Source organism: Podarcis cretensis (assembly GCF_951804945.1).
Source record: "Podarcis cretensis genome assembly, chromosome: 5".
Taxonomy (NCBI): Eukaryota; Metazoa; Chordata; class Lepidosauria; order Squamata; family Lacertidae; genus Podarcis; species Podarcis cretensis.
In genome coordinates, this window is record NC_137174.1 from 44054619 (window position 1) to 44081382 (window position 26764).

Below are 26764 nucleotides of genomic sequence, written 5' to 3' on the forward strand. Positions count from 1 at the left end.
GCCATGCTGGTCATTGAGGATGAGGAATGATTTGGATTTTGCATTTACTTGGGGGTTTGTTTGTTTTTTGTTCTCAACAATAGTATGTTTTTCTTTGTGTTTTGTTGCCACTGAATCTGTTCTACAGCAGAATATCAAGCCTTAATAAATTCCTTAGCCGTGTGGGTGTGTGAAATAATTAAAAAAAAACCCAAACCACTTGTGCACATATTATTGGAAATGGAATATGACAAGAGGTGGCATATATTATCATCATCATCATATAACAAATTTAGAACAATTGCCACAAATATCTTCTATTGAGGCACTGTGACATTTTCCTCCCAGTGTTCCTTATTACAAACATGGATACTGAAAGATAAAATTGTAATTTTATGGCATCCTTATGGTATTGGAAGAGGCAGCAGAGTACAATGGCCTGGGCACTACAGCATTCAAATTATGTGACATAAACCTCTGGAAAACCTACAGTGACTGGATATAACCAGATGGTCATGAATGGATTCTGGTTCTGTGCTGAGTCACTCACCAACATTCTGAGCATCTTAGGCTTGGTAAACATGTGCAGCAAAATGAGGAAGTAGACTCCTGAACTGATAGAGGAGAAGGTGGATAACTTGTAGCCCTACAGAAGTTGTTGACATTTGACCCTCATCAGCCCTAACCAGCACAGCCTCTAGTTAGGAGCTATGAAAGCTGTCATTCAACAACGTCTGGAGGACTATATATGGATAGTTATTTTTATTTTTATTTTTAACATGGGAACGCAATTTAAAAAGTTACCCTCACTACCACACACACAGTCAGACATGACACAGTCCATTTCACCACCTAATTTCTACTGAATTCTGCTTCATGCAAAGAACAAGCCTTAGTCTTCTAAACAGCTCTTTCCTGTACAGTGGTGCCTCGCAAGACAAAATTAATTCGTTCCGCGAGTTGCTTCGTCTTGCGATTTTTTCATTTTGTGGAGCGCGGATTCCCCGGGTATTAACAGCTTTAGGAAAAAGGAAGCAAACCCGCAAGACGTTTTCGTCTTGCGAAGCAAGCCCATAGGGAAATTCGTCTTGCGAAGCAACTCAAGAAACGAAAAACCCTTTCGTCTTGCGCGTTTTTCGTCTAGCAAGGCATTTGTCTTGCGGGGCACCACTGTAATGTGTTTTATGTATGCTCTCCAGCTGTAGCACACCATGCTATCTTAACACAATTTCCCACAAGATAATTCAACAAAAATAATTGTGTGTTTGTTCTCATAGAGCAAATTAGGGAGAGAAAAAATATTTATTATTCAGATGGTCGAAAATATTCTGTACTGGAGAATAGGTCTGCAAAACTTTCAAATCATCCGTAATGGTGACAAGCTAAATGGTTGCTCAAGAAAGAGCAAAATGTAGTCATTTAGGGTACTATATATTATGCTATTGTAGATTCTTAGATCTTCATTTATTTCCTAACTAGACAGGCTGCATAATAATTTGGATTGTGAAATATTTCACATTTGTTGAAAGTACTGTGCAAGTATTCCTTCAACCTTTAGAGCTACACTCCGTTCCTTAGATAGAAAAAAGTAGGTTTTGAGATCTAACACGTTTGAAATCTGACATTTAAAATGAAAATAACTGAACTTGAATAGAAATAGTGCCCATCTGCCCATTATAACGTACTGAAGATGCAGGGGAATGGAGAACAGAAGCATTGGATACAAACCAAAAATAATAAATATTGATAGTGTATTCCAATGTATGTTTGCTCCTAAGTAAATATTTCTGTTTTAGGATTTAATCTATAGTGAACTGCCCTGAGACCTCCGGGTATAGGGTGGTCTATCATCATCATCATCAACAACAACAACAACAACAACAACAACAAAGAAGTGTTAGTATATTTAGATTTTATGTTCAATATATCAAAGTACCCCAACTGCACGAAATAGTTTAGCATAAAGGGGTACAAACTGCTGCACACACTTTGCCAATCTACTGGAAAGCTACCATTAGATCCAGTTCAACCTTCTGCCTACTGCTAAACTAAGCAATACAGAGCTGTGTTTGTTATGAAGATCTTTCAGCATTCATTTACTTATCATATGAATTGAATCCTGGTGAACCCTGGTGTGGCCCTGGGACAGCAAAACTTCCCCCATTGAACCTTACTCCTTATGCCAATTTCTATCATACCTAGTAGTATTTTGGCCAAAGTGATCATATATTGCTATGTCATCCACAATCCAGTCACCACCACTACATCACAGCTCTGCACCAAAGAAATCACTCATAGCTGCCTAATGACAGTGCCAGGAGCCTTAAATTAGATTCACCAAGCTGTTCTGCCTACACAGAGACTGGCGGTATCAGGTAATTAGTGAAAGAGCTTAATTTTGACTGCATATTTTACAAAGTAATTGACAACTAACCAACCAGTCCACCAAGAATGTTAAGGGAAAGCAACACAATTAACCACTGATGAATCCAAACCACAGTAATAAATTTGCTTTTCAGAAAAAGTGTCAAAGGTAACACCTGTGCCATCCTCCATTCCAACTTTAGGCAGACTGCGAAAATTTAGAGCCGGAACCTATGCAACAACAGTAGTGCAGAAAACAAGCCAGCAGCTTATTTAACATCAGCAATTCAGCAATATAAAAATAATTGCTTTCAACAGAACATCTAATGATGTTGCGGGTCCCAGATGATTACAGAAATGAACAGCCAAACACAGTTCATCTCTGAAACAAAACCCTCTCTCTTTCCAATTTAAAGAAACCAAGACTCTTGACATGAAATCAGAACGGCCCTAGTGCAACTGGAGTAACCTAGATAATATTGTAATGCCTGCAATTACACCCACTCTGTCGGAATTGCTCAAACTGTATTAGACTGTAAGTATTAGGTGTTCAAAATAAGACTCAGCAGCACTAAATATCACTCATTTTGATGAATATAAAAGATACTGGCACCATTTGATTTTGGTAGCTGGTTAATTTAAATTATCTAGAAGATTAAATAGGAATTTCAATCACAAGCAATGATACAAACATGACAATTTACATTTGACATCTATATGTACAGTGCTGATACCTCAAGCTGGCGACTGCTTCCTCTCATGCAAGGGCAGAAAAGACTCTCAAACTGGGAATTGAATGGACTGGTGCAATTTCTAAAGAAATCACTACGGTGATCCATTTTGTTTCACATTTTTTTAAAAATAATTTTTATTCGTTTTCCAAACAATTTTATACAATCAACAAATTATTTTGCACTCATTCTTCCATTTTTTGACTTCCCTCAGTTTCTTTGTCAATCTTTCGTAAAATTTCTACTTGTTAACGCATTTCTAAACATAATATTGCCTTTACCAACTCCTTTTCCTCTTACTCTCTTTTTTGCAGTATTTCTTACTATCTCACAGAGTCTCTTCAAAACCAACAAGTGTTGTCTGTACATCACATATATTTTTCAGATATTCTGTAAATTTCCCCCAGTCCTCAATAAACTTTTGGTCTTTCTGATATCAAATCTTCCCAGTCAATTTGTCCAATTCTGCATATTTAGTCAATTTCCTTCTCCATTCTTCCACTGTTGGAATTTCTTCCTGCTTCCATCTTTGGGCCAGAAGTATCCTTGTGGCAGTCACTGCATATTGAAACAGTTTACAGTCTCTCTTATTAATTTCATTTCCTACCATTCCTAATAGAAAGGCATCTGGTTTTTTAACAAACGTATATTTCAACATCTTTTTCAATTCATTGTATATCATTTCCCAGAAATCTTTCACCCTTTTACACTCCCACCACATATGATAGAAAGTACCTTCTTTTTCTTTACATTTCCAACACTTATTACATGTTTCATACATTTTAGCCAGTTTAACTGGCGTTATATACAGTGGTAACTCGCAAGATGAAATTAATTCGTTCTGCAAGTTTTTTCGTCTTGCGATTTTTTCGTCTTGCGAAGCACGGATTTTGGAAAAGCTTCAAAAATCACCAAAGTCTTCAAAAACCTCAAAAAAGGCTACCACACCACGTGCTATGAGTTGCTCCTTGAAGTCAAGTCGCAACTGCACCCCCTGAATGCACGGTTTTAAGGAAAAGTAAACAAACTTGCAAGACAAAGGAAACAAACTTGCAAGACGTTTTCGTCTTGTGAAGCAAGCCCATAGGGAAATTCGTCTTGCGAAGCAACTCAAAAAACGAAAAACTCTTTCATCTTGCTAGTTTTTTGTCTTACGAGGCATTCGTCTTGCGAGGCACCACTGTACCATCTGTAGACCATTTTCATTGCATTTTCCTTCAACGCAGTACATGCCGTGAATTTTAACCTTTCATTCCATATTTTCATCCAATCATCATACTGTATATTATAACCAAAATCTCTTGCCCAATGTATCATTATTGCTTTTACCTCTTCATCTTTTGTATGCCACTCCAGCAACATTTTATACATTTTAGACAGATTTTTATACTCATTATTCAATACCTCCACTTGGAATTTTGATTCTTTACCTTCATACCCACACATCTTTTTTAAACATTTCATTAATCTGATAGTAATGTAACCAGTCATAAACAGATTCTTTCACCTCTCCATAAGTTTTCATTTTCCATTTCCCCCCCCCCCCTCTCTTCATTTTGTTTCACATTTGACATCGATCATAGTTTTGGAAATTGGAAGAAAAATGTTTCCTCCATTCGGAAATAGCAAGTTGTGTTAAATATTTACTAATGATCTTTTTGCTAGACACTGCTAGATATCGGCCTGGTATGCATGTTGTGATAAGCCAAACTATGAGAGGAGCTGCATAGTCACTAAGGCTTTTTCTCAAGCCACAAGCCTGAGTTTGGAAAGCTTGCCTCATTGTAGCATGGGAGTAAAAAAGCCCAGGGAGGAGCAAAATAGCTACAACCTGTCTATTCACACAGTCCCGTTAAGCCACAGTTTGGCTTACTATGATGTGCAAACCAGGAGATACTGTCTGTACCCTTTGCAACATCAATGTGTAAAGAGCTAGATTCTTCTGTTCTTGCTGTCAGGGAAAAAAATATACTATGCTTCTGTGTTATGATTCGGTCATAATGCTGCATCTCTTCTTTTGACCTGTCAAATCCAAGAGTTGGGCATCTTCATAACAATTTGAGAAAGGACATCGAAGATGAAAAAATCTGCAGTGGGATTCATTTATAAGTCTTTATACATCAAATAATGAAGACGAAGGGTTGACTTGGCCTTATAATCAGAAGTTAGTTATCCCTGCCAGTGAACCCAAGAAGGCATAGTGACTACCTAGGTCTGAGACATTTATATGAAACCCAACCTAAAGACATTTCTTTGGGGAGGGGGTGTCACTGGAGAAATATACAGCCTATCAAAGCTGCCTTAATAGACAAGAAAACTGGAGACAGTGACCAGCTTTACTGAGATGCTGTAGAAACTGCACAGTAAGATAACTGTGATATTATACCTTGGAACAATGATAAGAAGCTATCATCAACAATGACCATCATTTAGGAGGAGGGGCATTCTACATCCACAGGATAACTCTTAAATGATCATGCGGCTTAAGATGCATGATAAACTAGGTGTTGTCCTGTAGATGCAGCAGCCTCCCTGTTCTTATCTTGCCTGTGGATTGTGACAACAGATAACCAACTCCTTGTGTGCTTAGAGTTGCAGTGGAAAACCACTGGATGGTTGCGACTCAGAAACATGCATTTTCTGCTATTGCCCTATTCGTTGGAATGCTATTTCTTCTACCAGGGACATCAACACCAGGGGACCAAGCATTTTTGGAGCCCTGCAATATGGGGGGCAGCCCCCAATGTTCCCTACTGTCAGGGAGTGGAGGAAGCCGAGCATGGGGCTGAGCACAGCTTCAGTGACCAGCTCTTCCTCTGGCTGCCATGCAAGGCTGCTGAGAATGAGAGAGGAAGAGCTGCCAGCCACTGCATTTGGCTCTGTCCCCGGCTCCTCCTGAAACGCCACGTGACATAACACACATGATGCAGCTTCCTCAATCTTCAGGGCAACTTGGCACCTCTTTCCCCTACCATATGGAAAGCACCACCAGTTACCTACTTTATACATCTTTCCCCCCCTCCCACCCAAGCTCCCCAACATTCCTCCCCCAGGCTTTCCCTGACCAGTAAGCTGACCATGTCTTTTTATATATTGCAATACTTTGCTGCATTTTTGTGCTTTTGGTTTGTGTTTTAACTGTTCTACACCACTACAGGTTTAAATAAACAAATAAGACCTTCATTTTCATCCTGTGGCATGCAATAAAAGTTCAAGACAAGGCAGCTGCTACCCTATGGACCCACTCTAGTCACTAGAGCATCCAATCCCTGGCATTGCAGCAAATCTACCTCCACTCCTACGCTTTAACACCTATACTGCTAACTCTGGCGAGTTTAGTGTTCAGATCAATTCATTCCTGTCTGCAGAAGACACCTAACAAGTAGGAAACTATACAACAGAATGATTGGCTGCCATCTCTCTGCCCCAACATTAAAACACATCACAGCGTCATCTTACGGAGATCACCAGAACAATTATACCAGAGGGTGCATTGGCCACTGGAGCTGGCATTATTCTGTGAACTGTGTCGTGTCAAGATCATTAAAGCTAATCCTAGCTTCTCTATGGAAAACAATGCAGTGAATCGGATGACCAGGCCTTAAATCTACCCCATAAATCTCCCACCCTGTTCTGCTGACCTGTTTAATGGCTGCCATTGCAAGGCAGAATTGATGGCAGCTTTTGCTCCAGTGCAAAGTTTGAACAGCTCTTGAATCCCCACAATGGGGTGAGCTCCTGTTGCTCGGTCCCAGCTCTTGCCAACCTAGCAGTTCAAAAGCACATCAAAGCGCAAGTAGATAAATAGGTACCACTCCGGTGGGGAGGTAAATTGCATTTCCATGCACTGCTCTGGTTTCGCCAGAAGCGGCTTAGTCATGCTGCCTGTGGACAAACGTTGGCTCCCTCAGCCAATAAAGCGAGATGAGCGCTGCAACCCCAGAGTCATTCGCGGCTGGACTTAACTGTCAGGGGTCCCTTTACCTTTACCTTTTAATCTTTAATAGTCCGGCCTGAAACACATATCTACATATACAAACCACAACTAATAATTGAAGGCAAGCACTGATAATCACCTTCCTCTGATCCTACTGTTTAATCATAGGAGACCACTAATTCACCCCCACCCAGCTTCCAGAGTATGAACTACAGGGAGCTTGACCCCCTCTCTGCATGAAAGGACACTCTGCTCCAACTGCAAGTTACCTGGACCAGAAGAAAAGCCTATGCTGGCCTCTACCACTATAGGCCGTGGGCAGTAGAAGGCTATACATGTGCCTTTCAGGAAGAAGATCATGACAAGGGGAAAAACCAACCTGGCACTATCAATTGCTCCAGTGCTTGCTTTTCTCTTCCCTACTATTTCCCTTTTCCTTTTGCATTTTATTATAGAATCATAGAACCGTAGCGTTGAGAGGGAACCTGAGGGTCATTCTAGTCCAACCCTCTACAATGCAGGAATCTCAACGAAAGCATCCATGACAGATGGCCATCCAACCTCTGCTGAAGAACCTTCAAGGAAGGAGAGTCCACCAATTTCAGAAGGAATCCATTCAACTGTCAAACAGCTCTTACTACCAGAAAATTCTTCCTGATGTTTAGTCGGAATTTCCTTTCTAGTAACCTGAACCGGAAATCCTTTTCGCATGCACTACCGGCAAGCCAAATGTCTCCCATCTTATATTTGAGCAGCTGGTTATTCCTGCCTCAGTGTAAACCTTACATTTGTCCCTGTTGAAATTCATTGCGGGGGGGGGGGGGAGTTTTCCAATTTGTTAAGTTAAGGTCATCTTGAATTCCTATTCTGTCTTCTGTGGCATTAGCTACCCTTCCCAGTTTTGTGTCATCTGCAAATTTGATGGGAATCCCATGTATGAAAACGTGGGAAGAGACTGTGCTGTATTTAAAAATAAGTGCACTTGTTAATTTTTAGGCATGTTATAAATGTTACAAATGTTAAGAAAATGTTATAAATGTTAAGAAAACCGAACAATGAGAACAAAAAAATGATTTAATAGTTTAAATATACATGCACATACAAACCCCAATTAACCAGAATATGTGAATTATGCAAAAATTTAACTGATTTTTCCAATGCACTCAAAATGCCACACTGAAACCTATGCATATACATAAGTCATATTAACGGTATAATAAACCCACTGACTATTAAGTCCCATTGAACTCAGCCAGATATATGTCTTAAGAAAGCTTGCTTTAGCTCTTATTGCCCATGTCAGCAATGTCCTACTGGAAAATTAATGGAAACCTGGGGTGGTTTATTAAATTCTGAAACTTATTGACTTTAGAGGTTTTTCACTGTTTAAAAAAATAAAACAATTCTTGACTACTTTTTACACTACACAAGTATAATTGGTGGAGAAACAATCCCCCACCTCAATGTCTCTGTTGCATCCAAAACAGGTAAAAACCCCATCCTTGAGAACTGAGAAACTGTAGCAACTACTCTACCCCAAACACAGGCATCTGGGGTTGCCAGAGGTCCCTTCTAGGTCATAACACGTCAGCCAGGCAGGTCCAGTTCCAGAATATTTTGAAGCAAAATTCTATTTTAAAAAATTATGTAAAAAAACCCAACAAATTAATTGCGGGGTGTTTTACATTTTATAGTCAAACAGGGTACACTGACTTAAGTTATACTGTAATCAAAACCGCTAACTCTGCTGTTTTCCTTTTCCGATTCAGCCTCAAGATAATGTAAACAGTACTCTATGTCCTGAGTCTGGAAATGCATTTAAACTGTAATGACAAAAGGGCAACGCTGTAAAGAGAAGGGGAATCCAGATCCATTCTGGAAAGATTCCAATCTCCCTTCCCCAATTTCCAAAGGGTTCGCATGTGAGGTCCGTCCTCCTCTTCCTTGTGCTATCCCTGGTTCACCGTCCATCACTGGAAGAACTGCATACTGAACTCAACAAGTTCCCGGTCACACCGGCTTCCTGCATCAGAGGGAACACGAGAACTCTCCCTAGCGGAGAGCCAGCGCCAGTTCTCGTCTCTTCTCCGCCGAGCTACACGCGCGCGCACACTCACACACACACACACGCACGCACGCACCGAGCGCCAGCAAAACAGCACACGCTCCCCTTTCTCTCGTGCATTCCCAAAAGTAGGAGCGGAGGGAGCTCGCCCGAAGCCTCTGCCTGCAAGACGGGAGGACTACAGAGAATGCTTCAAAGTGAACACATCAAGAAGCCAGGTTTGACGCGGGGGCTGCTTGAAAGGATCCCCTCCACCCCCTTCCTCCCCATAACAACCACCCACCCCCACCCCACCCCCCGCACCGGCTTCCTTTTTATCGTATGTGAGATCACATCGAAGGCACTGAATTGCAGTAAATGAGGACATTTTCCAGACTGCGTGGCTCCTGCTGCTGCTACCCTGACAATTGCTTCACGTAGTCACGGCTGAATTAATGTTTCACTGCGAAATCTAACGAGGAGGAAGAGGAGACAGCGGCGGTGCTGCCGCTTGGCTGGCAGCGGTGACCAAGTCTCCGGGAAGCAATTCCACCCTCCTCCTCCTCCTTCTTCTTTTTTTAAAAAAAGAAAAGAAAAATCCCATTGGTGTTATCTTGCAGCAGATGCTCTTACAAGAGTGGATCGTTGCTCTGCAAGCTTGCAGAAGTGAGCCGGGAGAGATGCATCATCGCAAAGGAACTGCACAGACCTTTACTTATTTGTAAGGAAGCGTAGGAAAAGGTAAGCATCGCACGGAGAATCAGCCCAGATTTTGTGCGGACACTACTCGCCCCCTCCTAAAAAATTACATCCCCCCCCCCCACTTTCCCCCAAACCCCAAAAAGCTGCTCAGAGATTCCAGAGGGATCAGAGTGCTCGGGAGCTTCGACATCTCCCCGGAACGAGGCTTCATTGCAAAGAGTGAGTTACCATGGCTGCCTAATTAAAACTTCACAAGCAGAAGTGTGAGCAAATATGCGAAGCGTGAATTTTGTTATAAAGAGGGGGGGGGGACGAGTCGTGTTATGCAATAGTAGTACGCGGCTGCCTGGTAACGCGATTGCATCTTATAAGTTTCACGGCAGAAAGGGGGGGGAGCGAGCTGGGAGAATACCACTTCACAGGTCCTAGAATTTGAGCGTTCTAGAAAAATGCCATAAACCTTGGCCGGGTCGTTTTCAGTTCACATCATACAAACTGCTGAAGTGCTCAGGTGACGGTGTTGCTGTTTGGGGGGGGGGGGCTATCCGCGAACTCCTCCGGGCTGTTGTCTCTCAAGACTCCAGCCCCAAACCACCAGCTACCCAGCCATTCTTTTCCCCAGCGAAGGGACTAATTAGATTTTGCCACTGATCTGCATAATAATGGAGAACACTACGAGCAGATCTCCTCCTCATCGGTAACTTGCGGTGCAGTAGATTAGTCACAGCTAGCCCCCCCCCCAAATCCTTAATCATATATTAAAGGGGTGCAAGCGTGTTTGCTTGTTCCTAAATCATCGGATTCTGGTTTGACGCTGCCTTTCCCCACTTCTGACACGTTCAAATGGGGAGTCCCGTCCACCTGCACCAGGCGAGCAAGACGAAAAGGGCAATAGCGCGCCTCCGGCTCCAAAGTCACCGGGGCCATATCGCGGCGGGACTTTGCGTCCTGCAGCCTCATGCTGGCGGGGGGGGGGGAGCGGGGTCCGCCTTGCGTCTCTAGCACTCGAAATAAAAATCCTCTCCTGTGACCTCCGTCTCTCTCCACTTCATAAAACGCTAGAGCGAGCTCCGGCAATCAGGGGGCAACATAGGTTGCAGCTAGCAAGCCAGGGGTGGTTTTTTTTTTGGGGGGGGGGCGGTTGCTGGAGGGTTGAAAGATAAGCCTCTCCGACCATTCTTTACAATCTGGAAAGCCCTGGAGCAGACGTGTGTGTGTGTGTGTGTGTGTGTGTGTGTGTGTGTGTGTGTGTGTGTGTGTGTGTGATGGGGTCTGTCCCAAAGGAGCAGCAACTCTCCCTCTTCGCCCTCTGTACTACAAAGCTAGGCTAGGCAGTGAAGCGGTTTAAATTCGACCTTGTCTGTCTAAACAGCTTAAATCCTACACAGGCATATAGTGAGGGAGTGTTTAACTCCTTCAGAACTAGAAAGTTTGGACAGATCCATTCTCCTTTCCTACCCTAGTTCCAGAAATCGCACCCCCCCCTCCCGCCACCAGTATGTTGCTATAGTGTAAAGCAAACTGACACAGAAAGCATCGGTGCACATATGTGATTCATTTTTTTAAGTTTCTGTTCCCCACTATGGGGATGCCTTTCATATTTATATTCTGCTTCTCTGATTCTGTGCACATCAAGGTTAACACCAAGATGCTGGATGAAAAACTACTGGCTAGAAATTGTCAGATGTGACCATTGCAATGCATTTTAATCACACCAATCCACAAAATGTTTAGGCAAAAATTTGAAGCATGAAATCAAAGAAAAATCATGTGTATGTTAATGTTTATGCACTTTGCTATTAGAAAGAACATAAATGGGAAAGTAATGCTTGAAATCAAGATATACTTCATTTTAGCATTTATTTTATACTCCTGCGTATAAGCAGAAATAAATTCAAAGCTATAATACGTGATGAGAGTAATGGTCTGTTGTCCAAACAGATGACATAAGTACATCTGGTAGGTTGTTTATGTATATTGGGAGAATTGCTATTACACTCTGTGCATAGCTTTTTTAAAAATCAGCATGCTGTGGTGTTGACTTAACACATGAACTTGTGTTATAAATAAGTTTTTTATAGTGGAATGGGTATCATTAGAACCTTAATCAAAATGCTGTGAAGTTATCCCTTCATTTAAAAAAATGTAAGAACAAAATGGGCAGCTGCTCCATTCAATAAATTAGTACAAGTTAATTATGAATATGCAGAAGTATAGCCATTTAAACAACAGAAATGATCAATAAAGAATCCATTTGTTACTGATGAGGAGGGGGGCTTTTAAACTATTTGCCATTCAGTGCACAGGTTTGTTCATTAAGCTAACAAGCAACCACTCTTGCAGGACTGACATCCAAACTAGAAATCAGGAAAAAAAACTAAACTGAATTCAGCCAATGATAAATGGGTGCAAACAAGCAAGTAGAGCACAAGAGCAACAAAGCAGTGATGGGTGCTTAGAACTGAAGATATAAATTAGCAAGCTGAGAGAGCAAAAGGCAGAAATGCATGCCATGCATTCTTATTAACCCCAAATGTACTTGAACATGAAATATTCCTCACACAACACATAAAATTATAACTTTAAATTCTTCATAAATATTCATTCATTTATTAAAAGAACAATTACAAATGCACTCAGCAGTATATTCTGATTTTATTATAGTTTTAAGTCATTACTAGGTGTATTAGGTGTCCTGTAAACCACTTAGAGATGACTGTGATTAAGCAGTATACAATTATTGAAATAAAAATAAATATTCATTGGTATTTGCCAGTTTGGGGTTGGTGGCAGGAAGACCTGAAAGCAGACCATCAGCATGGAAGCAAACTAAATGAAGGTTTTATGTTGCCTTAGATGTAGGCCTCAGTGTTGTCTTGCACAGGCAGAAGAAACTCAATCTTTCTTACAGAAAAATGCTCTTTACAGTTTTATAATGCAATTAGATTTTCAATATCATGCACGGCAGGGGCAATAAATAGTAACTGTAGAGCAGGAGTACCTAAATTGGAATACAACAGGATTAGGACTCCCATCATCCCTGAATGTTGGGCCAGGCTGGCAAAGGGTGATGGGAGTAGGAGTCCAACAACATCTGGAAGGTCACATGTTCCCTGTCCTCTCTGTATATAAATATTTCCCAGTAAATAATATTTTCTTGAGAACAATAGTTTTATTTCTCAGACAAAGAAGTAGTGTGTATTACTTGAAAATGGGGGCTGCAGGGGTGAGAACAAAAGCTCCACCCCTTGTTATGGTCACTAGCTCTCATGAGTTATAGGATGACCTTCTGAAGGGGAAGTCTCTAACACTTGTGGAGACTCCCTGTGCATTTTAGAATCTGGAAAAAAATGAGGGAAGGGGGCTAATAAATCTCTTCTCCCCTTGCACATCTCCATAGCATACTTTATGAACAACTGAAGAGGCCTGCCATATGTGTCCATCGCTTCTTGTTCTAAACGTTATCAATGATTTTCACATTGCCCCATTGTTTTCATGCACATATTTTTCAAACATTCACCAGCTTCTTCCAAAAGGAATCAGACTGTGGTATCGAAGACTTTCCACCATGTTGGATGGAAATCTGTTTGGCAGACACTCTGAATGCACTCCTGCACCAAATACCTGAAAGATGTTCTGCATGTTATAAAGCCCTTTTCCTACATCATCTTTGAGGGCTGCTCTGCCTATAATGTGCAGTAATGCCGTGACTTAAATCCAGTTGCAGTCTTCTCATCAGTCACATTACTATTTGAATCTGGGGCATAAGAACTTAGCAGTGGAGTGAACTGTCTGTACAATAATATTAGTATTTCACAGAGCTGTAGAGTTGGAAGGGACCCTGAGGATCATCTAGTCCAACCCCCTGCAATGCAGGAATATGCAGCTGTCCCCTATGGGAATCGTACCTGCAACTGTGGCATTATCAGCACCATTATCAGCTTGGTCCAAAAAGGGAAATAATATTATTTCTTCTGCCCTTCTCCCCTATCCACCATTGCCATTCAGGCTATGGAGTAACTCTATGACCCCACCATACAAACATGCACACAGACAGACAATATTATCTTGTTGCCTGGAAATAAAAATTCAACAAACATTTTATGTAAAAAAACCAAAAACCCTCTTCCAATTATCACAGAACAGTTCTAATCATCTTTTAATTCAAAAAAGGGCTAGTTAACATCAATTGTTTCTTAAAGTCGACCAGACAGAATTTGCTTATATCACAGATAATGCTCTGCATCATCACATAATAAATTAATGCAGAAATCCCATTCTAGGTATTAAGATTGGCAGAGGACTAACAAATCTACATTCAAACAACTAATTCCACATGCTTTATGGGACCTTGGACTTGTGTTTCTGAAATATCTGCCTCATACTACATGGCAAGTTGCTTTTGAGACTAGGGGTGAGGAAAGCTGCTGAAAATAACATAAATTCCAAGTAAGAATTTAGCTTGGAAGCATTTGGCCCTAGGATTCTGGCCCTCATCTGTAACCCTTGATGTGGACCAGCCAGAACAAATGCTCACTTGCTTAAGCTCTCCGAAAGTAAGGATTTTAATGACTTTGGTGCAGTATTATCACCATGTAGGCCTTCCCCCCACCAAACTGGAGAAGTGACATGGAGCTGCAAATAAGACACAGTGTTACATGACAACATGCAAGGTTGTACAACTAGTCTGGTATTCACATTTACATATTTCGAAGCCCTAAGATTCATTATTAATGAATCATGATCAGATGTTCTTCTGTGGCACTGCGAAACCTATTTACTGCACCGTTTATCACTTTCAGAAAGAGTAAAAATAACAACTAAATGCATGTAGCACAAAGCTAATCGGCAAAAATTTCACAGGCAGGTCTATTTTGTGTGCATACTTTTTTGCATAATATCCTCACTGGGTTTTAGACATCAAAGCCCCTTTACCTTCCCCGCCATTTCTTTTACTGGTCAGCCCACTCACATCAGTGCAGCTGGTAAAGTCCACCACATGAGACTACATTGCCAACTTGCAAAGAGATTTATGTCAAGATGCTATCAGTGTGAACACAACATGTTTAATGCTTGTAGATATCATCATTCATGAGCCACCTACGAGTGATTTAAAGCCCAAATACACTGCAATAACTAAACTGTTGACTAATGGTATGACATACATTCCCAGGACAAAATTATTCCAATGACAATTGTAGACTCATACAGGAGGTAGAGCCAATCAGATCTCTCTAACCAACCTTTTAGACTGCATACCTCCAAGCAGAAAAAGCAGCTGCTGTTAAAGCAACCCAAAGGAATGAAAGCTATTCCCAAGATAAACGAATGTTTGAATTTCCCTCCAAATTATTGCATAGTTTAGCATTTCACAAGCCCTAGCATGTTTTATTTCCTTTTAATATCTGCATCCTTACTAAGTAATTGACAAAATGAATCTACAGTGTGTGTGCAGCGCATGTGCATGTTTGTGTGTGAATACTAAACAACTATGAAAGAGACTGGGCCATATTTGACGTTTGCAATCCAAGGAAGAGATGAAGAAGAGAAAGTATTAAATAAAACCAGGAGCCTCTTTACCTTGCATCTCACCGACTCATTTGATCATTTTGCTTTATTAGTTGAAATTATAGTATTGTTTTGTAAATTTAACACCATTATTCAATTTCTCTTCTTATGCTTTTCTTAAACTGTGAAGGAACATATTATTAAGGGTGCAGTCCTAACTCCCGGGTGGCAGCAGAGGGTTAAGGGAATGGCACAGTCTGCATTACATCCACAGCCCTGCTGCTTGCACCAGTCAGAGTGGAAGGTGGCAAAAGGATAAATAGTCTTTCATTGCACCATCTCTGAAACTGGCACAGCATAAAAGCCCTGATCAGGCCAGCTGCAGTCACATGATGACAGCAGGGTCAGTGTAAGATCCAGTAGCCGCGATCCCTTTCCACCTACGCCCACCCCCAACATGCCCAGCTTTGGGGTTTCTGCTGGTGAATATACCACTCTTTCAGTGGGTGCATGGGAGGCTTCTCACAGGCAGGTCTTCCCCACCAATGATAGAGCTGCTCTGTCAGCAGAGGCTGCCCGAGTTGGGCAGGACTTGGCAAAAGGACATATCCACTCCATCAAAAGTCCAGCCAGCATTTCCAGGCTGTAAATCTGGATTGCTCTATTAATCTTTGGTTGCTTTTCGTTGCACTTTTATTAGTTTAATGAATATGTGTTCTTTTGCAAAACACACACACACACACACACACACACACACACACACACACTACCCGCAATGTAAACATAGCTTATTAAGTATTAGGGAAAACTGGTTACATGGGAAAGGGCAATGAAAATATAGTTAAGAAATTAAGCAAGTTTTTATTAAGTATTAGGGAAAACAGGATATGGAGAGGGCAAAACTGGAGGAAAACTTGACCAAGAAATTTGTTTTATAAGAGCATGTGAAAGGTATTTTAGAAACCATTATTTCTGCTGTTCACCAGATATGGGTATGGGATACCACACGTTTTGTACTGTCGTGTAAAAATAGCTCCAACATTCCAGGGGTTTTAATCTTCCCTGACATGTTAATGTTTAAAGCTGTCTCTCCCTATCACAGCAAGATGAAAAGGACCTAGCCTTTTGCTACTTTTTTGGACTCAGGAATAAGTTCCAGACTTGCAGGCAGAAGGTCATCTATCCAGGCTCTGACCAGGACCAGGACCAGGACCAGGACCAGAGGCATACCTAGGGTCCCTTGAGCACTTGGCAAGTAGCTGAATTGGTCCTTTCCCCTTGAAAAACAACAACACTTTACTGCAGTAGCCTCTTTAGAAATTACAATAGTAGTTCACAATAGTATCTGTTGTCCTCTTTGATCCTATAGAAGTATTAAAACAATAACCACTAGACGCCTGATTACAGATGATTTTAAGCATCACAGGTTTGTTAAGAAAGCCCTCTTGATTATTCCAACATCATCCTAAAGTCCTGGAAACCCTATAGCAGCTCCCTAGTCTGGCCTGGTTTTCATGACATACTAAGCCAAACTATTGCTTTCTGGGGCTACAGGAACATGCGAGCTCCTGGGCAAGAGCTCGCAGCTTCTTTACTCCTCCCTTGTCTTCCTTTGCACATGTGCTAAGCTAAGCCTGTCACCCAAATCTGGGCTTGTTGTTAGGCTCTCTCCTCACTAACCACAAGCCCTGGGACTAAGGAGAAGCAAAGCAGCTGCAAGCTTCTCTCCAGGAGCCCAAACATTTATGCTGTCCTAGTAAGTCACAGTTTGGTTTACAGGGTTGTGAAAACCGGACCTATGTTTTGATGTCCAAGGTTAAACTATTAACAGGAAATGACTTTTAATATTTTTTTATCTAGCTGACTTTAATTTCTTAGGTATTGTGTGTGTTTTTCTAAGCTGCCATAGCCCTTCAGGCCATGAGATTTGCAGCAGGTCCCATGATGCTTCATCTTGGATGTGTAGAATTTGTCTCAGATGCTTGAATTTGCAAAACAACTTTCCAAAACTAATCACTGGAATTGTGAGACTGAGAAAACATAACATTAATGTTTGCCCAACTGAATCAACCTAAAAGTTCCTTCTTAGCCCAGTGCTCTGTTTTCTGTAGTAGCTGGCCAGGTGACTTTCGAAATCACACAAGTAAGGTGTGAAGGCGAGAGCTCTGGAATAGCCAGAGGATCAGAAAATGGCCAGGAGGAAGAAACAGTAGTGTATTGGCTAGAGTGTTGAGTCTAGATTAAGGAGACTTAGGATCAAATCCCAGCTCAGCCAGTTCCTACCTCTTAGTATATACCTCCCTTGCAATGTTGTGATTAAATAGGAATCCCATGTAAGCTACCATGAGCTCCTTGGAGAAAGGGCAGGATACAAATGTGATAAATAATAGAATAGCGGTGTTAGGAGCAATTTCACATCCTGACCTCTGTAAATCCTTTCAGACCTTTTGGGTTTTCTAACACTCTCCCCCACACACACCCTGCCCCATATTTCTGTGACTCCTGAGGGCTAGAAACCTACAGTTTTGCTCTTTTTATTTGAATTTGAAAATGCTGCTGGGTTTAATTATAGAGACCTTATTTTACACTCTGCAGTCAAATTGCTAACTAGAGATTTTGGGACACCTTGAAAATAATACACCTACTATTTTGGAATCATATATTTGAATCCTCACTGATGTGTGAGTGCCACTTGTAACAAGCAAAAGATTAGAAAAGATCAAACAGGAAGAAAAGAACCATTACAACAACCTCTATTATCCAGCAACTCCTCTTAAGACGTAATTAGCATATGGACCGATAACAGATGTTAGAGAATCCATATATTGCTGTACCCATTAAACTTCCTCACAGGTGCCTGAAAGCCATTTATCCATAAGCTGCTCCTGTGAGGCACAGAGGACATTTAAATGACCACAAACACATGGGCTGCACCCAATTTTGTAGGCTATTCCCATGGAATCTGCACTGCTGCAGTAGGGAGGATGCAGAGTACATGGGGAAGATTCATAGGATTGGGGTGTGAGGCATGGTCATTTAAATGCCATTTCCACAGATAGGAGTTTCCCATACAGCTAGGAGGATGCCTAAAGGACACTCAAATGAGCAGACAATGTGCTATAAATTATTTCAAGTACCTACCAAAGAAAGAGCAGCTTTCCCCAGCATTCTCATTTAAAACATAATTAAAAGTCCAAAGATATCAGTGTCACATCTATGTATGCTTTTAGTGATTCAGAATTTTAAAAATAAAGCATTTCTATTAACCCAAGATGACAAATGATTATGCTACTCTAACAGTCAGATCTCCTCTGCATATTTTCTCAATATACAAGCCCCACTGTGTCCAATGGGACTTCTACTCAGATATATATTCATATGATTGCAGTCTAACTCTTTTAAAACAAGGAAAGTATTAATTTCTGTGACAGCTGAGTACATAGAATAGGCCTGAGATTACAATTATGATGTTAAATATTTAGGACAATCAAAACAATGCCCATCTCAGCTATGTAAAATGCCTCCACTGAAAACTTAGCATAGAATTCCCTATTTCTCTATAGAGAAAATCAAGCCTCTATCAATGTGCCCACAGCAGAAACATGTAGCAGCACAAAATTTGGCATTTTATGTAAAGTTCCTGCATCTGGCACCTGGTTCAATAGATATGAAAGGAAAACCTATTAGAAACATAATATGGAAGTAGATTCAAGTATCTGCTTTGGACAAAATTCTAAAGGTTACAAACAAATTCTTTTCAGTGATGTAATGATTTATGAATACCATCTATCTCATTTAACATAATGTCAAGGATAACCCATTTAAATAATTTCACACTAGTTCAAAGGTTGAAAAAACAATATGGGCTGGTAGACTGACGAGAAACTCAAAATACTAGTGCCTTCACTGTTTTCTTTTTGACACCTGCTAAAAATGCTGATGCGAATTTCAGTACGTTTTAGTAATTTAACTTTTTGTTATTTGTTAGTAATTTAAGTTTTGTATGCTTTAAAGTATTGTTTTGTGTAAACTGCTTTGAGAGTTCTTTTTTAAAACAACAACAATCAAGCAGTATATAAATTTTATGAAATAAATAAATAAATAAATATACTTGAAATGGGCCAGATGTCTAAAGAACAGGGGCTTAAATGCCAATAATATTTACTCAGCATGTTTGCAGTATGGGTCTCAAGCCATTCCACTCTGTCAATATCATTTGCATAAAGTTGTGTCCAAAATAGCTTGATCCAAGTTATAAACTGCTTGACAATTCAGACAGGTCTATCCTGCTATATACTGCCTTTACATTTTAGTAACACTTGTAAAAGGCTCCCATCAAACCAGACACACACTTAACATTATTTGACTTCATGGTAACCAAAACTAGTTGTTCCAAATGACACCCAACTTGATATAAATGGCCAGATCTGTGCTGTATAACATTATGGTATCATTTGCCACAGCAGTTTAGAATATGAAGCTGTCTAACTATGCCAGAGCAATGCTACAGGTGCCATAGCATTAAAGCCTTTGCAGTCATGCTGAATGTAAATTTGCTAGGGTGGTTGCACATAGTCATGAAGGTGGAAATGTATCCAAACTCGCTGGGGGGGGGGGGAGAACCTATATTTTATCATCTGAATGACAGAGTTAACTTGGTCCAGGCTATTTAGTAAGTCTAAAAGGTAAATGACCCTTGACAGTTAAGTCCAGTCGCAGACGACTCTGGGGTTGCAGCGCTCATCTCGCTTTATTGGCCAAGGGAGCCGGCGTACAGCTTCCGCGTCATGTGGCCAGCATGACTAAGCCGCTTCTGGCGCAATGGAACACCAAAACACCGTTTACCTTCCCGTTGCAGCGGTACCTATTTATCTACTTGTACTTTTTGGGGTGCTTTCGAACTGTTAGGTTGGCAGGAGCTGGGACCGAGCAACGGGAGCTCACCCCGTCGTAGGGATTCGAACCACCAACCTTCCGATCGGCAAACCGAAGAGGCTCAGTGGTGTAGACCACAGCGCCACCCGTGTCCCTTTATTTAGTCAGTCTAATTAGCCATTAAAAGTATAATGTATGCTTTACTGTGCTGAGTAGCCATAGGGAACTTCAGAATTTCAAGCACTTGTTTTGCTTTCATCCTCCACCATGCATTCTCATCAGATAGTGTTGGGGAGGGTTATGTGGGAGTGCTCTCTCATCAAGGTCTTTTTCATGGACCATCATAATTTTTTATGAATGCTGTTCAAGCCCACGCTTTGAAAAACTGTTTTATTAATTCATAAAAAAAATTCACAGATTGTCCAAAGTATCTCTCAAACAACACCTGCTTTCCCTCTCAGCGTGATGCTGCTCATCTCCTGAAGATGTAGTTACAGGCTATTTGAATCCCTAACAAAGGGCAAAAGTAATATTCTATGTATAATGTCTGGCCTTCTGGTTTCCATGGAGACAGAGCAAGGTTGAAAAATATGGAGAGTAGCTTTCCTCTTTGGAGGCATTCAACTGGGGGTAGTGGATATGGTGGAATAAGGTGCAAGTCTGGCCATGGCTGGAGTTTAATTGGATTGAGGTACAATTTAACGGGGAGGGGGGGGGATGATGTTTGATACCTTATTCAACTTAAAGTGTAGAGGCTAAATGGCCTGTGATAAATATAAAAAAGGTAAACTGAGCATGAATTCAGCTCGTCATGACATATTTTCCAAAAAAAATAAATAGCAACATTGGGAAAGACTCTGGGCTGCTTCTTGATCCAAATATATCTCATTTTATGAACAAGAGGCAAATGCGCACAACAGGGTGTGCAGGATTGTTCTGATGTGAATGATCTTTCTAAATCCACTTGTCAGAAAGCCCCCTATGTCAGTGTGATTAGCAGAGATAACCCTCCTGGCTGCTGGATATGACATTACACCAATACTTGAATAAAACAGTATGAAAGATGGTTAGCTCATCATTAACTCCTCTTTATTGTTCCATACATATCTCCAGTCCGGAGATATCCTTTTACTCTTTCAGTTCATGACCAAATTTCCTGCAGCTTTGTCTTGCTATCGGTTGTCCTCGTTGCTTCAAATTTAATTTGAGAACACGGTTTCACAGTCTGAATTTCTCTTCCTGCTGTTATTATTTACTTCTAAATCATACTTTCATAAACATTTTTTTTAAAAAAAAGAGGCTTCACAAAATAAAGTCGTAATGTATTATACTCTCCAGTAGAAGCCTTGGAGAACAGTAGCGGAACTCAAACTCATATTGAATCCCCCTCCCTTTTCTATTTAACACCCATTGTTTTTTGGATAGTCTGCTCAGTATTGCAAAAAGTGGATGGTTTGTTGTTGTTGGGAGTTTTGGAGGGGAGGTAGCTGAGTGCAGAAGCGAGTCACCCTACACCAGCTTCCTGGCAGGTGAGATGCTGTTACTTAACAAGAGAGAGCAGGCAAAGTGGCAGGGAGATCAGCAAAATGAAAACACACCAGTAGAGCCAATCTGGCACTCCTGCCAGTGTGTTTGCAGTGCATCGACCTCTATACCCCTCTCACTCCCAGTAAGCAACCCACCTGCCAGAAAGCTATGGTCATGGCTACAACCCACTCAGTAAGCCACTTCTGTCAGAAGTGAGACAGGAATTGGCTCAGTGGGACCAAGTGGTAATTCTGCATGAAACAGCACAAACGCAGGTAATGGTTTGCAATACAATTATGATTGTTAGGGAAAGCTCGTTCTCTAATGTAAAATGGGCAGGCTTAAAGGATCTGTTTATTTGTTATTACAACCATGATGTCCATCAACCAGAGTCAGGTGCCACACAATGAATGGAAGCAATACTACTACACTATAGTCATACACTGAGATAACCTGCAAATACATATACATATCTACGTCTGCCTTCACAAAAACTGAAAACTGGCCAGCAGAGCCACACAAAGTAAACAGTCCAAAGTAAACAGTTAATACGTTTTACAAGAGTGGGAACATGAAGACTGAGAAGGAAGAGAATAGGACAATGACTATATTTTCATAATTAGCAGCTAAAAGGAAGAGCATTAATGTGACATGACTTGTAAGTATGAAGTCACTATAGACGAGGAAAATAGACGTCAGGGATGCATAGTTTGCCCAAAGATCAAACAAGTTTTGCTGTGCCTTTCATCAAACAATTGGGAATCAAAAACCTTACTGATGTACTTTAAATGTGCCAGTATATCCCAATCTACCATCTGGCCAGCCCTGCTCTAATGAAAAGTGATCACATTTTAGATGAGAAAGTGTGACCAAAGTCCAGGGGGTGAAAAAACCACCTTTAAGAATGCCCCAAAGCAAGACTTTTGATTCCATATGCCTTCCTCTCTTAACCTAGAGCCCCTATTCCATACTGCTTTCCAATATGCATTTGAAGCTCTTCAAAGTTTCAAAGGCCCCCTCTACATGAAGAACATGGCCTACTATGGTCCAAAGCCTATTGAGCATGCAGAGAACATCACACAATTCTTATGACAAAAAGTGGTGTTGTAAAGTGTCAGACTTCAAGCTAGAACTGGTGACCTTATGGCCCAAAGCTTAGACCTAGCCAAGTGAGCTTTCTGTCTTATTTCAACACATAAGGTGACGGACATGTAACTACTTATCAAATGCTATTTGGAGCTCTGATGTCTCAGTGACAATTGCCCCTGTGATTGACAGGCAGTGTGAAGCCTTTGAGTTGGTAAGCTATAAATACTAAGAGTCTGGGTCTTTCAAAGTTGCCTGGTCAGTAGGTGCCACCTGTCTGTTTGCACTTCTGGCCCTAGGTTCAACTTCCTTGAGATTTGGCTCTACTTCCGAGATTCAGCTCAAAACACACCACCTGTTATTTTCTATGTTGTATGGAACAGCCATACAGTTTGGTTGAGTGGAAGAGTCAATAGGATAACCATGCGAAACCAAGCCAGTTTTATTAAGCACCTTGAATCGCATGTGAAACATAAGCAAGTAAATCTGTTCTTCTGAGTAAGCCAGCTGTTACACGTCAGATTCCACTTGAAAGTCTATCAGTCTGTCAGTGGGGTTGTCTGTCATTTTCTTTGAATAAGAAACTGAGCAAAAAAATTCTCGCAGCTCTACTGCACTTGTTGATTATAACCTGCTAATTCAAGCATAAGGTTAAATATAGTTTCTAATAAAAATGAGACACAAGTTAATCAATAGTATGTTTTATGTCTGAAAATGATTTATGTTTGGCGGGATGTTTTCTATTTCTAGGTATTTATATAGATTACCATTAGTTTGTCTACTACTAATGTCTTAAAAATTAGTTTCTAAAAAAACTTGCCAGTTTATGAACTGCACATTATAAATTGCAAATAAATATGAGATGTCTGCAAATGTCATTCAAAGCCACGATGAGCAGTTTTATTTTGCAAATGAGCAAGAAGATCGCATTCATTTTTTAAATTTTACCAGTTGCAATTCTAATGGCAACATATTATGTTTCATACTGCTTTTTTTACATCGGGCTAATTCATATGTTGTTTCACTTCATATTCAACAGACCTTGGGTATAACTGCTAAAGGTGACATAGCTGCCATCTTAGGTTTGTTCCAACAACAGCAACAAAATGCACAGGGCCCATTTAATAGTTTGTATGTGGCTGCAATAATCAGATTGTATTGTACATACTTTTTTTTAAAAAAAAAGTTTTTTATAAATGCATTTTTTATTAAAGTTCAGACATTCAAGGAAGAATTTCATTGAATAGACACAAATATTGCAGTGTCAGAAAGCACAACACAATAATAGTGCCACTTTTGCTCTCTTGAAGGGATGGGGTCAGTGCTGTTCCTCTGTAAAGTAGTGGATTTTGCCATAGGTGGATTGTAGTACAACAAATTAAGCTTCCCTGAGAGAACATGTAACCTATCAGTAATGGAATATGCCCTGTATTTTAGGTGAGTGGCAAGATGGCTAAAGGAGCTGATAATGAGATGTGGAATCTTTCGTCTCCAGCCTCACAATCCCTTAATAGTGACGGTAAGTAATTAGTCATGCCATTTTATGATACCACTGTCTCAAGTCTCACATGTCTTTCTGCAAGTTTAGCCTTACTTACAATTTCACTTCAAAGGCCCTTTGTTTCATTGCAGATGGTCAAAATGTGGACTGCTCAGCTACTTCATTAACCCCTTTTCCTTACAGCAGGCATATTGTCCTTTTAATTTGAACAAAATTTAAATTTTAAAACAGTGAATCATCTTTTTTTTATAAAAAAAAAAGGTGTTGGTGATAAAGTCAGGATAACAGGATTCACCACATCCTTATCAACAGTATGTAGGAACAATGGGATTTGCTGCACAAACCTGTAATATGTACTGCAGATGTACAAGCCATGTACAGCTTGAATGTAGACAAATAAAACAACACAGTGCATCAAAACAGCATAGAACAGCATTTCTTATACCTGCACATAGATTGTTTTATGACACAAGAAGTTGCCAGTCCACACTGGTTTGTCCAGGTTGTCCAATACAGTCGTACCTTGGTTCTCAAACGGAATCTGCTCCAGAAGTCCGTTTGACTTCCGAAAACGTTTGAAAATCAAGGCACGGTTTCCAATTGGCTGCAGGAGCTTCCTGAACTTGATTGGAAGCTGCGGAAGCCACATCGGATGTTCGGGTTCAAAGAATGTTCTCAAACCAGAACACTCGCTTCCAGGTATGCAGCGTTCAGGAGCCAAAAGGTTTGAGTCACAAGGCGTTTGACAACCAAGTTATGATTGTATTGTCTACTCTTGACTGCCAGTAGCTGCCCAGGTTCTCAGACAGAGGGGTCTTTCACATCACCTGCTGTCTATCCCTTTAAAGTTTAAATGCCAGGAACTGAACCTGGATCCTCCTGCATGCACAATATGTGGTCCCTCAGTAGCACACGCTTCTTTCTGAACATCACTTTGTCCTGTTTAACACTGAGCTTGCTGCCTAAAGTCACACTGTGCAGCCTTTCTCTAATACTAGATATGTGGAGCTAATGATGATTGCTCCTGTCACATACTGAACCATCCACACACACAACATTTCTCCCCCATTTATTGCTGTTTCATAATTTCAGGGTTCAACTCAAGCTCTGAAATGCTCTAAAGCTAAGATCTGTGGATCGTGGTACATATCAAACTGCACCATATCCATGTTCAAATCACTGGAGTCCTTTTTGTTACTGTATAGAACACCAAGATCTTTAAATGGGCCCTCTTAATAAAAAATAAAGAATAGTAACATAAAAATATATACGTTCATTTTAGGATATTCTTGTCATTACCCTATGGATTTGTCAAAATATTCAGTATGAGAGCTTGCTGTACATTGTTTTCAAACACAGTTTAACACCATTAAACCCTAAGTCGTGGGTTCCTGGAAATTCCTAACATGACATAGATCACAAAATTTGAACCACTCACCTCCTGACATAACTGAACTGCTTTAACATTTTTCACCAGCTTGTATCACTGTTGTTCTTAACTGTACTGCACATGGCTTAGCAGAGTATATTCTTTTTATACATTTGTTAAAAACAATTCACGCAAAAGTGTGTTTTCTTTGTGCAGGAGTGCCAACCTCTTTTGTGCAGCTTGCATGTTCTTGCTGGCAAGAACAGGAGCAGCCAATTCTCTATCAGCCCAACTAGCATGGCCAAAAATCAAAGATGATGGGAGTTGTAGCCCAACAACCTCTGAAGCTACCACATTGGCTACCTCCGCTAAATACATCAAGTTTTATGGTGAACTGTAGCATAAGGGTGTCTTTCACACCCTGCCACCCACATCACACATTCCTTCTTAAGAAAACAAAAACCCATAACCTGAGCTATACTGCAACTCCGTTGGAAACCTTAATAAATACACTGGGTTCCAATTGAGTTTAAAACGTTAAGATCGGAATGTGGAAAATATGAGAACAACAAGAGGAAGGCAGAAATGAAAATATTGGAGATCCAGAGATTCAGAGGTCCAGAGTATGGGAAGCCTGAAAAATTAACAATTAATAATTTGGATTGCAATTTGGCTGTTTTTTATTATTTTTTTAATTGGATTATCATTTGATGGATTTGTTAATTGGATGTTCTTATTAGAAAACTAGTAAGAATGACATATATATAGGAACCCTTAATAAATACACTGGAGAAAAGAGGTCAAAGCAAAAACTCTTTTTTAAAAAAATTGGCAACCATGTGTTAAAGGTTTAAACCAGAAGTCTAGTAGTAACTCCAAAAACATTAGTTTCCTTATCTAACTGGAACTTTCTACAAAAATCTACAACAAGGCTTTGAATTATGAGTAATCCCATTATTAGAAACTAACATGAATAATAGAAATCAACCATTGATTACTGATGCATGAGTTTGCTACAACTAGCATATGGTAGTGTTTTCCAGAATTAGAAAGGGTCTATCTACAACAGAATATGGGTTGTACCCACAGCAGTACCAACAGAGTTCTGCTGCCACCGCAGCACTTCCATTTCTTCTCTTCT

The 26764-nt window shown here is 40.5% G+C and overlaps 2 protein-coding genes across 5 annotated transcripts in view; one reads left to right on the forward strand and one right to left on the reverse strand.

Moving 5' to 3' along the window:
* DOCK1 (dedicator of cytokinesis 1) overlaps positions 1 to 26764 on the reverse strand; it is a 361208-nt gene that overhangs the window by 165888 nt on the left and 168556 nt on the right. The gene's annotated exons all lie outside the window — the stretch shown is intronic.
* INSYN2A (inhibitory synaptic factor 2A) overlaps positions 8542 to 26764 on the forward strand; it is a 58784-nt gene continuing 40561 nt past the window's right edge. Inside the window, exons 1-3 of one of the 3 annotated variants that reach the window (XM_079977152.1) lie at positions 8542 to 9294; positions 9679 to 9796; positions 24191 to 24272. In XM_079977152.1, the coding sequence (XP_079833278.1) occupies positions 24203 to 24272 (70 nt within the window). In that variant the 5' untranslated portion in view covers positions 8542 to 9294; positions 9679 to 9796; positions 24191 to 24202. Of the gene's footprint in view, positions 9797 to 24190; positions 24273 to 26764 lie in introns of all 3 variants that reach the window. The other 2 variants (XM_079977151.1, XM_079977153.1) reach the window with 2 other exon arrangements.